The sequence below is a fragment of the Camelus bactrianus genome, chromosome 3, assembly GCF_048773025.1.
Source record: "Camelus bactrianus isolate YW-2024 breed Bactrian camel chromosome 3, ASM4877302v1, whole genome shotgun sequence".
NCBI lineage: Eukaryota > Metazoa > Chordata > Mammalia > Artiodactyla > Camelidae > Camelus > Camelus bactrianus.
In genome coordinates, this window is record NC_133541.1 from 117,946,729 (window position 1) to 117,959,796 (window position 13,068).

The following is a 13,068-nucleotide window of genomic DNA, read 5'->3' on the forward strand; positions in this document are numbered from 1 at the left end:
AGCCTGGCTTCCGTGCTCCCGTGTTGATGCTTCGTGAGTAACGCTGCCCACCCCACCCCGCGCCGCAGCCTTACACACCACACACACACACACACACACACACACACACACACACACACACACACACACACAGCACAGTCCTTATAGGTCCCAGTCCCGTGGGCCAGGAATTTGGGCAGGGCTGTGTCCAGAAGGTCCAAGACGTGCCTCCACGGTCTCCTCCCGCTCTCCCGCTCTCCATGGGGCCTCTCCAGCAAGGAGGCTGGCCGTCTTATGTAGTTTCTGAGGCTCCTTAGGACGCCTGCCAGGCTCCAGGGAGGGGGACGCACGCTACCCGACCCCTCTGGGTCTCACCGCACTACTCGCTTTCCCGCTGAAGGGCTCTGAATGTCACGTGTTCTCGCCTCATCCCCAGCTCCTCAGTTAGTGTCCCCGGAGTGGGGAGCGGGCCGTGCGGTCTTTGATGAGAAGAGAGGATGCCTCCACTCCCCCTGTGCTGCTGCCCACTGGCCTCAGCCCCTCTCCTTGGGGTCTCTTGTCCCTCCCATCGTCCTCAATTCCAAGCAGTAGCCTCCCCAGCTTGGCCCCCCACCTCACACCAGGTGGTGTGAGGCCGAGAGTGTTTCAGACCCTACAGCTTTCCTTAACGGAGTCCCAGATGCTCGTCGGAGGAGCTGCTAGACCGCCTGTTCAAGAAGAGCGTGGTGACAGAGGCTGAGGTGACCGTGCCACCTGGGCTGCGTGCATGCCCCACCAGGCTCCCTGGTCCCTCTGCCCAGACCACCTCTCCCTCAAACTAGCTCCCCGACGCAGCGCTTCTCCACTTAGAGACCTTCTAGGATACCCCAGGGCCTCATGGGGTGTTGCATCTCCTTAGTCAGGCTCTCAGAGTCCCCCCCGCCCCCCCGTGTCCTGGGCTCACTGCTTCCCTATCCCATACAGCGCTGGGCCAGCTGGCCAGTCCTCGCCTGCTCCCCCAGGCCCCTCCTGCTTTGCTCAGGCTGCTCCACACACCTAAACCTGCCCCGCCTCGGATCCCCCAGCTACAGGGGTCTATGAGGCTTTGCATGTCACCTCCCCTGCTGGACCACCATCCCAGGCTCACATGTGGAGGGAAGTGGAGGCACTGTAGGTGGGAGCAGAGCAGGGAAGTAAGTGGAGGGGGAGGTTGAGGCTGGCTCTCTCACCTAAGCACCAGCCTTTGCTGCAGGTCAAGGTCTACATCCAGCAGCTGGTGGAGGGGCTGCACTATCTGCACAGCCATGGCATCCTCCACCTGGACATAAAGGTATGTGGCGTCCTGGTGCCCCCAGGGCCCAGTGAGGGGCAGGTGGGAGCCTGGGCCCTGTAGGCTGAGAGACTGCAGACCCAACACTTCCAGCTTCCCTGTTAGGACTTCCTTACCTCTGGGGACAGGGAGCTCACTACCTTACGGCAGCCCCTTCAGGTGGGGTGTGGCTTTGATGGAACAGAAGCCAACCCCAAATGGCGCAGAAACCTGCCCGTGGGGCTGCCCACTGCCCCATGCTGGTCTCACCCTCAAAGACCCCCAGGTGTCCTCTCCAAGCCCAGCAGGCCCTGGGAGTCACTTCCTTAGGGCACGGACTCACGCACTCCCGACTCTGCCCAACAGCCCCCCAACATCCTGATGGTGCATCCCGCTCGGGAAGACATTAAAATCTGTGATTTTGGCTTTGCCCAAAAAATCACCCCGACAGAGCCACAGTACAGCAAGTACGGCTCCCCTGAGTTTGTGGCTCCTGAGATCATAGAGCAGACCCCTGTGAGCGAGGCCTCTGACATCTGGTGAGTGGGGCCCACCCACGCCCCCACCCCCGCCCACTCTCTGCCTCCTCCTCCTCCTCTTCCTTCTCTTCCTCCTCCTCCCCCTCAAGCCAGGCCTGGGTGACTCACGGCTGTGGTTTTGTTCCCACAGGGCCATGGGGGTCATCTCCTACCTCAGGTGAGCAGACCCCTGCTCCTGTCAGCCGGCTCCTCCAGTGCCAACCCAGACCCCTCCTCAGCAGGCCTCCAGGAAGCTGTTGAACTGCTGACTGCTCCTCAGATCAGAGACCTGAGGCCCAGGGGGCAACTATCTTGGGAACATGCAGTCAGCCAACTCTGATAAGGGGTTTCTGCCAAGTGCTTTTCACACACACCCTGTCACAGAGGATCTCTGCTGGGTCACGGGGCAGAGCACTGAGCTGTTTCTCTAAAGGGTCTGGGTGATTTGTCCAGAGGCCCCTTGTAAGAGTTACTGCTGCCCTGAGGATGCTGGCGGTGTAGCCTGAGCCTGGATCTCCTCTGCAGGTGGAGCCCTGATCCCCACCTCAGTCTAAGGCCAGGTGCCCTCTTGAGACTGATCCTTGATCCTTGCTCCAAGCTGAGCCTGGATCTCTGGGCAAATCTGAGCCATGCTGGAATTCTCAGGGCTGGATGAGAGTGGTTCCAAGAGGCATCTCCAGTCAGGGCTGCGGGCCCTCCAGGCCCCACCATCCCCATGAGACCCAGCACTCCCTGTCCTGGCAACCTGCCTCCCATGGACCCCGAAATTCGGGTCACAACTGAAAGCTAGTCATGTCTCTGCTTTCAGCCTGACCTGCTCGTCCCCGTTTGCTGGCGAGAGTGACCGAGCAACACTCCTGAATGTTCTGGAGGGGCGGGTGTCCTGGAGCAGCCCCATGGCTGCCCACCTGAGTGAGGATGCCCAAGACTTCATCAAGGCTGCCCTGCAGAGGGCCGCAGAGTGAGTGCGCATGCCCTTCCCCCTGCCCGGGTTCCTCATACTTGCCCCAGGGACCAGCTGAGCACCTGGCCTGACCCTGTCCTTCCTCTCCCCCAGGGCTCGGCCCAGCGCTGCCAAGTGCCTTGCCCACCCCTGGTTCCTGGTAAGTAGGTTGAACCTGGGCTGGCCTGGCTCACAATGAGGGGAAACTGAGGCCAAGAGAAGTGGGGGGTCCTGTCTGGGCCACAGGGTGCACCAGGGTCTCTCCACAATGTGTCTCTCTCACCTGGGCTCCCCACAGAAGTCTGTGCCCGCGGAGGAGGCCCACTTCATCAACACGAAGCAGCTGAAGTTCCTTCTGGCCCGCAGCCGCTGGCAGGTGAGCTGTACTGCCTTGAGGAGGGAGTGAGAGAATGAGGGAGAGAGGGTAGATGGCCAGAGAGGGAAAGGAGGCCCGGAGGGCTTGCTGAGTGCCCCTTCTGGGTTTGGGGGAGCAGGGAAATGGGGCAGGGCATTTTTTATTTGGGGACGTGGCTCTCTGAGCCACCGGGATGGGGAGGAGCACGTGCAACGTCCCTGCCGAGCAGGGGCAAAATGACAGAGCCTGGAACTGGAGTCCAGCTCTTTCCATGTTCCCCATATCCTGAGTACCCCTCTGGGCCCACTGAGTGCCGGGAAGGCAGCAGGCACCTGGCTGACGATGCCCTGTCCTCCACACCCCCAGCGCTCCCTGATGAGCTACAAGTCCATTTTGGTGATGCGCTCCATCCCAGAGCTGCTCCAGGGCCCTCCTGACAGCCCGTCTCTCGGGGTGGCCCGGCACCTGCACGGCCACGCCAGCGCCTCCTCCAGCAGCTCCTCCTCCTCCGACAACGAGCTGGCGCCGTTTGCCCGGGCCAAGTCACTGCCGCCCTCCCCGGTGACCCACTCCCCGCTGCTGCACCCCCGGGGCTTCCTGCGGCCCTCGGCCAGCCTGCCTGAGGAGGCCGAGGCCTGCCTACCAGCCGCAGCTGCTCCTGTGCCCGCATCACCCCAGGGCGCAGAGCCACCGGCTGCGCTGGGCTGTGTGCCCCGGCAGAGCATCATCCGCAGCCTGTTCTACCAGCAGGTGGGCGAGGGCCCGGAGCTCGGGGGCCCAGCTGCGGGCAGCAGGCAGCACCCGGCCCGGCGGCGGCACCTGCTCAAGGGCGGCTACTTCTCCGGAGCCCTGCCCGGCCTTCGAGAGCCACTGCTGGAACACCGCGCGCTGGAGGAGGAGGCCGCCAGGGAGGAGCAGGCTGCCCTGATGGCCGGAACACCCTCCTTTGAGACCACCCAGCAGATGCCTGCTGCAGGCACCCACGAGGCCTCCAGCCGCAGCCGCTCCCTGGACCTCGACCGGCCAAACACTGCCAGCCCCTCCACCAAGACCTGCAGCAAGGGGCAGTGTCCAGCTCCGGCCTCCTCCAGCCTGCAGGGGGCCCGAGGAGAGAGCATGCCTGGAGGCGACGCGTGTGCCAGGAGGATGGAGCGACCCGAGGCATCCCTGCAGGGACTGAGACTGTTTCCATCCACCAGTGGTGATGGGTGCTCCACTCAGCAAGGGGGGCCGTTCCAGGACAGCTCTGGAGGGCAGGCCACCCCTTCCTTTCAACCCCAGTGGAGTCCTGCCCCCCAGGAGGGCTGTGGCCCCCCTGCTGCTGTTGTACCACGACCTCCTGGCTCCTTCCCTCCAGGACACGACACAGAGGCCCTCGTGACACCCCTGAGCCCTTTCATCTCAGTAGAGCCGAAGGCTTCCTCCTCCCCAGCCCCAGCAAGCTCCCAGGCAGACTCTAAGACGGGGCTGAAGGACAGCCCTCTTCCCAGGAGGCCTGGTACCCCCAGCTCCCCAGGGTCAGCTTCCCCAAAGGGCACGGAGCCCAGCCCCTCCCTGGACGCTGAAGGCCTGGCTCAGGAGACGGAGGACCTGTCCCAGTCTTCGCCCGGCCCACAGCGGCCTCAGGAGCAGGCGACCACACGGAAGTTCTCCCTGGGAGGCCGTGGGGGCTATGCGGGGGTGGCGGGCTACGGCACCTTTGCCTTTGGTGGGGATGCTGGTGGCATGCTGGGGCAGGGCCCCATGTGGGCCAAGATGGCCTGGGCTGCCTCTCAGTCCTCAGAGGAGCAGGACGAGGCAGGGGCCCAGAGCCCATCCCCTCAGGCGAGCACAGTGCCACTCCCTGAGGGTGACAAGGCCCCCCAGAGAGCCTCCCAGGAGTTGGGCTTATGGGAAGACTTAAGTGAGGGTTCCCAGGTGTCACTTGTACAGATCCGGGACCTGTCCAGGGACCCAGAGGCGGCTGACACTGTGTCACTGGACATCTCAGAGGTGGATCCTGCCTACCTCAACCTGTCTGACTTGTACGACATCAAATACCTCCCGTTTGAGTTCATGATCTTCAGGAAGGTCCCCAAGCCTGTGAAGCCAGAGCTGCAGTCCTCCCCTGAGTCTGAGGCTGAAGAGGAACTGGCTGAGCTCCCAGAGGCCGCGTGGCCCTGGTCAGGCACGCTGGGCCCGCCCACCAGCCTGGAGATCACAGAGGAGCCAGAGGACGTGGGGGCCCTGCTTGGGGAGGCTGCTGGTGGCCGGAAGCGGAAGTGGTCACCCCCCTCCAGAAGCTTCTTCCACTTCCCGGGGAGGCACTCGCTGCTAGAGGAGCCAGCAGAGCTGGGGCTACGCCGGAGGGTGAGGGCCTCGGTGGCCCACATCTCCCGCCTCCTGAGGGGCAGGCCTGAAGGTTACTATCCCCGCCCTGTCCCAGGACTGAGCACATCCATGTTCCCCACTCTGCACCTTGGGGCTCCTTGCCTCCCATGCCCTAAAACACAGCTCAGGAACTTGCCTGGGTGATGCAGGAAGCCCCCATCCTATGCTCCCCTCCCCCGTCACGGTGCCTCCCACACCTCCAGTGACGCAGTGGCTTGTTTTTGAGGTCAGCTTTGCGGACTCGATCCCTCCCCATGTGCATCTGAGGCCCAGTTTTGGGTGTAATGTAATTGTGTTATACCCTTGCAGACAGGACAGGAACTGGGCCAGTCCTCCCTGACCCCCGACCCTGGGCCTACCCTACCACCGCGGATCCCTGACCCCACACCCTCACTAACCCAGACCCTCCCTGACCCCCAGGGACCACCCTGACCCCAGAGCTCTCAGCCAGGCCTCCCCAGGCACCTGTGGCCCCTGAGCTGCTGGCCGTATCTGCCTGTGATGCCCCAGCCCAGGATGCACCGATGCTGATGGGGCAGGGAGGGGGTGCCCTCTGCAGCAGATTTAGCTCGTTTCCAGTATGATCTAGGGATCTAGGCTTTTCTGCCACATGGGAATCTGACAGGTGGCCCCAGAGTCTTCCTCCCACGCTTGCAGAGGAGCCAGGCCCCTCAGGTGTGACCTCCCATGGCTACTTCCTCCCTGCAGGTGTGGAGAAGGAGAGCCCCCCCAGGAAGAAGGCCGGCCTGGCTTCCTTCCGGCTATCAGGCCTGAAGAGCAAGGACCGAGGTGGGTGCACTGCCCAGGGGCTGGGTCTCCATGCAGCCTGAGGGACCCGACTTGGGGGGAGGGCCGCCCCCTCCGCGGTGCCAAGACCAGTGCACGGGCTGGGGGGGAGGCGCACACAAACGGGTGTTCGAGCACATAGAGTGGGGCTCCAGCACCCCAGCCGTCGGGCCCAGCAGTCCTTGAAGCCTTTCTGGAGTAGACGCCAGTGTTTTAAGTGAGCTGGGTGGGGGAGCGGGGCACATCTCTCCTATCCCCATGGCGACGTCCAGGCTTGGGGTCACCTCTGAAGGCTCGCCTCACCTCGCTTCCCTAGCGCCATCATTCCTGAGGGAGCTGTCGGACGAAGTGGTGGTCCTGGGCCAGTCTGTGACTCTGGCCTGCCAAGTGTCAGCCCAGCCCACTGCACAGGCCACGTGGAGTAAAGGTAAAAAGCTGTCCCGAGGCTGGGGTCAGGGAGCAGGGGGTGCTCCGCGAGGGCATCGCTCTCACTGTACGGAGGAAAACTAGGGGCCAGAGAGGGTGTGAGCCCCAGGTGCAGCCACGAGGCAGGGCCCACTCCGTCCTGCTGCAGACGGGGCTCCTCTTGAGAGCAGCAGCCGCCTCCTCATATCCTCCACGCTCAAGAACTTCCAGCTTCTGACCATCTTAGTGGTGACAGCTGAGGACCTGGGGGTGTACACGTGCAGTGTGCGCAATGCTCTGGGGACGGTGGCCACCACGGCTGTCCTCCGGAAGGCAGGTGAGTAGCCAGGCAGGGTCCTCTCTGCAGGGATGGGGAGGGGGTCACCCCACACCATTGCCTCCTCCTGGAGGTGTCTGTCCCAGAACGGGGCCTGTGCATGGACCTGCCATGAAGGCTAGGGGTACTTGGCTGCCCTGAACGGGTGGTTTCGAGGGCGCCTGGAGACCACCTCTCACTTTGTCAGCTGGTTTATCCCAGCGCCCTCCACTGAGAGGGACCAGGAAATGTGATGCCCATCACCCAGGGCATCCACATCCTGGCACTGCCAGGGCCTGGAGGGGCCACAGAAGACACGAGCTGACTCTGCAGACCAGGACCCCCAAGAGGGGACACATGAGCCAGGCCCTCTCCCTGACTCTCCTTTGAGGGCCCTTCTCCTTGCGTTTCCCATGGTACCTCCCTCCCTGTCTCTCCAACAGATGCAGGAGGCTGCTTCCCACTTGGTATCTCTATTACAGTCAAACCATGATCTCAAAACACAGTGCTGGGGTGTGTTTCTAGGGGAGCTGCAGACCTAGCTCTCAGACCTCTGGCCTGATCCCCAGAGGGGGCCAACTCCCACGTGCCCTGCACCACAGGCCGGCAAAACTGAGGCCACTTTGACTGGAGCCTGGGATGGATGGGAGGCTGTGAGCAAGGGCCATTCCTTGGGGTTCCTGGGTGGGTACCAGTGGGAGGGGAGCTTGGTGGGGTTGGGCAGGGCAGACACCTCCTCAAGGCCCCTCGAAGGAGAGGCACTGGGGAAGGGACCTCCTACTAGTCGACATTGGGAGGACCCCCAGATGAACTGGACCAGGTGAGGGTGGGCTCAGGGGCCTGGCAGCAGGGTGGGGCACAGGAGGATGAGGAGGGCTGGCTGGGGCTCCGAGCTTCATTGGACAGCCCTTGGGAGTTGGGAGCCTGCCTCAGACTGCTGACCATGGGCTCCGCAGAGCGCCCCTCCTCCTCCCCGCGCCCGGACATTGGGGAGGTCTATGCCGATGGGGTGCTGCTGGTCTGGAAGCCTGTGGAGTCGTGTGGCCCTGTGACCTACATCGTGCAGTGCAGCCTGGAAGGTATGGAGTCACTCCTGAACCTCATCTCCTGGGGTGGCGGGGGTGCCCAGCTCACTGTGGGGTGGGGTGGCCTCGAGGAAGTGCCTGGCTGCTCTGTGCCCCTGAGCAACCTCTCTCAAGGACCCAAGGACTCTCCACCCTGACTGTGGACTGGGAAGGCCTCAGGCTGCCTCTCTTCTGCTCCCATGTGTCCCAGGCGGCAGCTGGAGCACGCTGGCCTCGGACATCTTTGACTGCTGCTACCTCACCGGCAAGCTTTCTCGGGGCGGGGCGTACACCTTCCGGACAGCCTGTGTCAGCAAGGCGGGCATGGGCCCCTACAGCAGCCCCTCGGAGCAGGTCCTCCTGGGAGGGCCCAGCCACCTGGGTGAGCCACTCTGCCTTCCCCCTGCGGAACGTGCCCTGCAGCTTCAGTGAGTCACACACACTCACTCTTGACGGTCCGTTCTGCCCACTAGGCTCCCCACCCACAAAGGGCCTGAGGAATGAGAGGTCAGAGTGTTCAAGGGTTCAGAGAAGGGCCCCTTGTCCAGGTGTCTGGGAAGGAGTGATGGGAGAAAAGGTCGGGGGAGATGGGGCCACAGGGGTGCCTTCTCCCAGTCATCAGCTTCCCCTTCCCACAGCCTCGGAAGAGGAGAGCGGTGCCTCAGGGCCAGCCCAGCCCCTCCCCAGCACGCAGACCTTCGCCTTCCAGACACAGATCCGAAGGTGCGGGGCATCTGGGAATGGTGGGCGGCGGTGTCGTGGCCTCCCACACCACCAGCTCTTCGTACTACCCGGCTCAGCCCCAGCCTCCCTCCCCGCTGATCATGTCCACCCACTCTTGCCTCAGAGCATCTGCCACCCGCTTCTCCATCTCCCCGCTGGGCTTGCTTCTCAGAGACTGGGAAGGAGACAGAGAGCGGGGGCCAGCGGGGCCCCCCCAGGCAGGAGGGCTCCTCACCAGCCCAGCCCGTGCTCCCTCGCCAGGGGCCGCTTCAGCGTGGTGCGCCAGTGCCGGGAGAAGGCCAGTGGGCGCGTGCTGGCTGCCAAGATCGTGCCCTACCGCCCCGAGGACAGGACGGCCGTGCTGGGAGAGTACGAGGCCCTCAAGAGCCTGCGGCACCCGCACCTGGCGCAGCTGCAGGCCGCCTACCTCAGCCCGCGGCACCTGGTCCTCATCCTGGAGCTGTGCTCTGGGCCTGAGCTGCTCCCCTGCCTGGCTGAGAGGTGAGGGGCGTGGGGGCCGGCCCGGATCCAGGGCTCAGGGCCCAGTGGGGCACACTGTGACCCGACTCCCGACCCCCCACCCCCACCCCGTGGGCCCCGCCTTCACTGACCCGACCACCAAGGTGGCTCAGGAGAGCTGGGGCTCCCCTGTGGCCGCTCTGCTGTGGACAGAGCCTGGGGGCCCCTCCCTGTTGCCTACTAAGCGGCCCCCTGTCCCCAGGGCCTCCTACTCGGAGTCAGAGGTGAAGGACTACCTGTGGCAGATGCTGAGCGCCACCCAGTACCTGCACGCCCAGGGCATCCTGCACTTAGACCTCAGGTCTGAGAACATGATCGTCACGGAGTACAACCTGCTGAAGGTCATCGACTTGGGAAACGCCCAGAGCTTCGCCCAGCAGAGGGCGCTGCCCTCAGAGAGGTTCAAGGACTACGTAGAAACCATGGGTGCGCAGGGCGCGGTCACCGGGCCGGACCTGGAGGAGGGGGGTGCCAGGAGCAAGCCCCGCCCCAGTCCTGTCTCCCTGCCCGCTCCACTGCAAACACCCAGCCCTTCATCTGTCCTCCCCGTACCCCGTGCCGTCCCCAGCTCCGGAGCTCCTAGAGGGTCAGGGTGCCGTCCCGCAGACCGACATCTGGGCCATAGGCGTCACAGCCTTCATCATGTGAGTTCTCCACGTGCCCTGGCGGGGTGAGCGGGTCGGCCTGGGGTCCAACGAGGGTGACTCCAGACTCTCGTGTTTGCCTAACCATTGAGGGTGATCCAGGTCCCCGGGACCCTCATCCATTGAGGGTCACCTCAGTCACATGACCACCACCCACCCACCCACGCAGGCTGAGCGCCGAGTACCCAGTGAGCAGCGAGGGAACACGCGACCTGCAGAAATCCTTGCGCAAGGGGCTCATCCAGCTGGGCCGCTGCTACGCGGGGCTGTCCGGGGGCGCTGTGGCCTTCCTGCGCAGCACGCTGTGCGCACACCCCTGGTAGGCATCCCCACCGACCGTGCCGGGTCCATCCCCTTATGCCCTGGCCTGTCCAGCCTCAGCGCCGGGAGCCCAGGAGCGCGGCTAATGCCGCCCTCCCGCGCTCCAGGGGCCGGCCATGTGCGTCCAGCTGCCTGCAGTGCCCGTGGCTGACGGAGGAGGGTCCGTCGCGCTCCCCGCCCGCGGCCGTGACCTTCCCCACTGCGCGTCTGCGCGCCTTCGTGGGAGAGCGCGAGAAGAGGCGGGCCCTGCTGTACAAAAAGCACAACCTGGCCCAGGTGCGCTGAACGCTGGGCCACGTCCCTCCGTCTCCCAGGACTCGCTGCATCTGCACAGACATGTCAATAAAAAGCAGAACTGGCTGAGGCGTCCTCTGTTTTATTTCTTTTGGGGGAGGGGGTGAGGACCATGCCACCTTCCTGTTGTTCGGGGGAGGGCAGATCTGCCCTTCCCTGTCCTGGGCTGCGAGCCAGGGGTCCTTAGGACTAGAGTCCGCTGAACCAGTCCAGCGCGTGCTCTCGCAGGCAGCTGTGCGCGTGTCTCCTGACTGCATCAGACATGGACACATGCCCCAAAACCTAACTGTGGGCGCATAGCTTGTTCCCATATCCAGGATTCCGATTTGTTCCACCACAGCACTGTCCCCTGGGGGTCTCAGGCTGGAGCGTTTGGACAGCAGGCGCTGACCTCTTGGTTCTCAGTGAGTCTCATGGATCTGGTGACTGAGACATGCTGGTGAAGCCAGCCCTCCTGGCTTTCCTCATCTCCAGACCACCGTGTCCCCACACTGGATACCTACTCCTTAGATCTTTACCTGAACCCAAGACACCTCAGCTGGAAACCAAACATCAAAATTGAACTGACATCCCCCACCCCCAAACACATGGCACACACACATAACTTTCCCTCTCTCCTGCTTTGCAAGCTTAGTCAAGACCTGGCCACTCAACTCAACCAATCTTAAGCCCAATGGCCTGGGTCCTAGGCATTGCGACCTTGCATTGCCCCGTCAGCTGCTCCCCACCTTCCTCCTCACTGGCTGACCTGGCAAGGCAGGAAGGGAGGTGGGCACACGCTCTCGGCTCTCTTGGGCTGGTAGGGTTCTGCAGTGAGCAGAGTCTTCTTCCTTAGCCCTTCCCATCCCCATGCCCGCACATCGGCCCCTCACCAGCCCCATACCACTCTCCTTTCAAGCAGAGTGGTTTCGCTGCCTTAAAAATCCTCTGTGCTCTACCTATTCATCCTTCCCTCTCTCTTAACCCCTGGCAACCACTGAAAGGATCTCTTTACTGTCTCCATAGTTTTGCCTTTTCCAGAACCTCATAAAGTTGGAATCATACAGTATTTAGACTTTTCAGATTGGCTTCTTTCACTTAGCAATAAAGTTCTTCCATGTCTTTTCATGGCCTGATAGATAATTCTTCAATTTGACTTTACAGCAATAACAAAATTTATCATCTTAAGTACTTTAAAGTGTACAGTTGTGTGGTTATATATTCATAATGCTTGCAACCATCACCAACACCCATCCCCAGAATTCTTTTCGTCTTGTAAAACTGAAACCTTATACTCATTAAACACTAACTTCCCATTCTCCCCTCTCCCCAGCCCCTGGCACCCACCATTCTGCTTTCTGTCTCTATGAATTTAACTACCCTGGGTATCTCATGTAAGTAGCATCATACAGTATTGCCCTTTTGTGACTAGCTTATTTACTTAGCAACATGTCCATCCGTGCTATAGAATATTGCAGAATTTCCTTCCTTTGAAGGATGAACAATATTACATATATATATATATATAATATTGTGTATATATACAGGAGTTTTATAGTTTTAGGTCTTACACTTACTTCTTAGGTCCATTTTGAGTTAATTTTTGTATATGGTGTTAGGTAAGGGTTCAACTTCATTCTTTTGCATGAGGATATCCAGTTTTCCCAGCACCATTTGCTGAAAAGACAGCCCTTTCCTCATTGAATGGTCTTGGGACCCTTGTCAAAAATCATTTGACTATATTTGCAAGAGTTTATTTCTGGGCCCTCTATTCTGTTCCACTGGCATGTGTGTCTGTCTTTATGCCAGTATCACACTGTTTTGGTTACTATAGTTTTGCAGTAAGTTTTGAAATCAAGAAGTTTGAGTCCTTCAGCTTTGCTCCATTTCAAGATTGCTTTACCAGTTGGGGTCCCTTCAGATTTCACTGGATTTTAGGATAGGTTTTTCTATGTCTGCAAAAAAATGTCACTGGGAAACTGACAGGGATTGAATTGAAACTATAGATTGCTTTGGGTAGTATTGACATTTTAACAATATTAAGTCTTGCAGTTGATGAACATGGGATATGTTTCCATTTATTTGTATCTTCTTTAATGTATTTCACCGATTTTTTTTTTTTTTTTTTAGTTTTCATTGTACAATCTTTCACCTCCTTGGTAAAGTTTATTCCTAAGTATTTTATTCTTTTTGATGCTATTGTAAATTGAACTGTTTCCATAAATTCCTTTCCAGATTGTTCATTGTTACTGTATAGAAAAGCAACTGATTTTTGTGCATTGACTTTGTATCCTGATCCGTGGCTGAATTCATGTATTAGTGCTAACAGATTTTTTTGTAGACTCTTTAGGGTTCTTTATATATAAGCTCTTATTAGGTTTCTTTACATGTAAGGTCTTATCATTTGGGAACAGAGATAATTTTTTTTCTTTCCAACTTGGATTAATTTTATTGTATTTTTCTTGCCTAATTGCCCTGGCTAGGACTTTCAGTACTAGGTTGAATAGAAGTGATGAAAGCGTGTGTGAATCCTTGACTTGATCAGGAACAAGGAAAAGCTTTCA

General features: G+C 60.0%; 1 protein-coding gene across 44 annotated transcripts in view; it reads left to right on the forward strand.

The window, feature by feature from the left end:
* Positions 1-10,591, forward strand: part of OBSCN (obscurin, cytoskeletal calmodulin and titin-interacting RhoGEF) — a 170,123-nt gene extending 159,532 nt beyond the window's left edge. For 43 of the 44 annotated variants that reach the window (XM_074361106.1, XM_074361109.1, XM_074361108.1 and 40 more), the window contains 19 exons: positions 659-719; positions 1,211-1,288; positions 1,634-1,806; positions 1,937-1,963; positions 2,594-2,746; positions 2,843-2,888; positions 3,027-3,104; positions 3,450-5,484; positions 6,162-6,242; positions 6,556-6,666; positions 6,814-6,981; positions 7,917-8,039; positions 8,236-8,406; positions 8,663-8,747; positions 9,009-9,248; positions 9,469-9,692; positions 9,835-9,910; positions 10,080-10,229; positions 10,339-10,591. In XM_074361106.1, the coding sequence (XP_074217207.1) occupies positions 659-719; positions 1,211-1,288; positions 1,634-1,806; positions 1,937-1,963; positions 2,594-2,746; positions 2,843-2,888; positions 3,027-3,104; positions 3,450-5,484; positions 6,162-6,242; positions 6,556-6,666; positions 6,814-6,981; positions 7,917-8,039; positions 8,236-8,406; positions 8,663-8,747; positions 9,009-9,248; positions 9,469-9,692; positions 9,835-9,910; positions 10,080-10,229; positions 10,339-10,516 (4,258 nt within the window). In that variant the 3' untranslated portion in view covers positions 10,517-10,591. The other variant, XM_074361144.1, reaches the window with a different exon arrangement.
* The last annotated feature ends 2,477 nt before the right edge of the window (positions 10,592-13,068 follow it).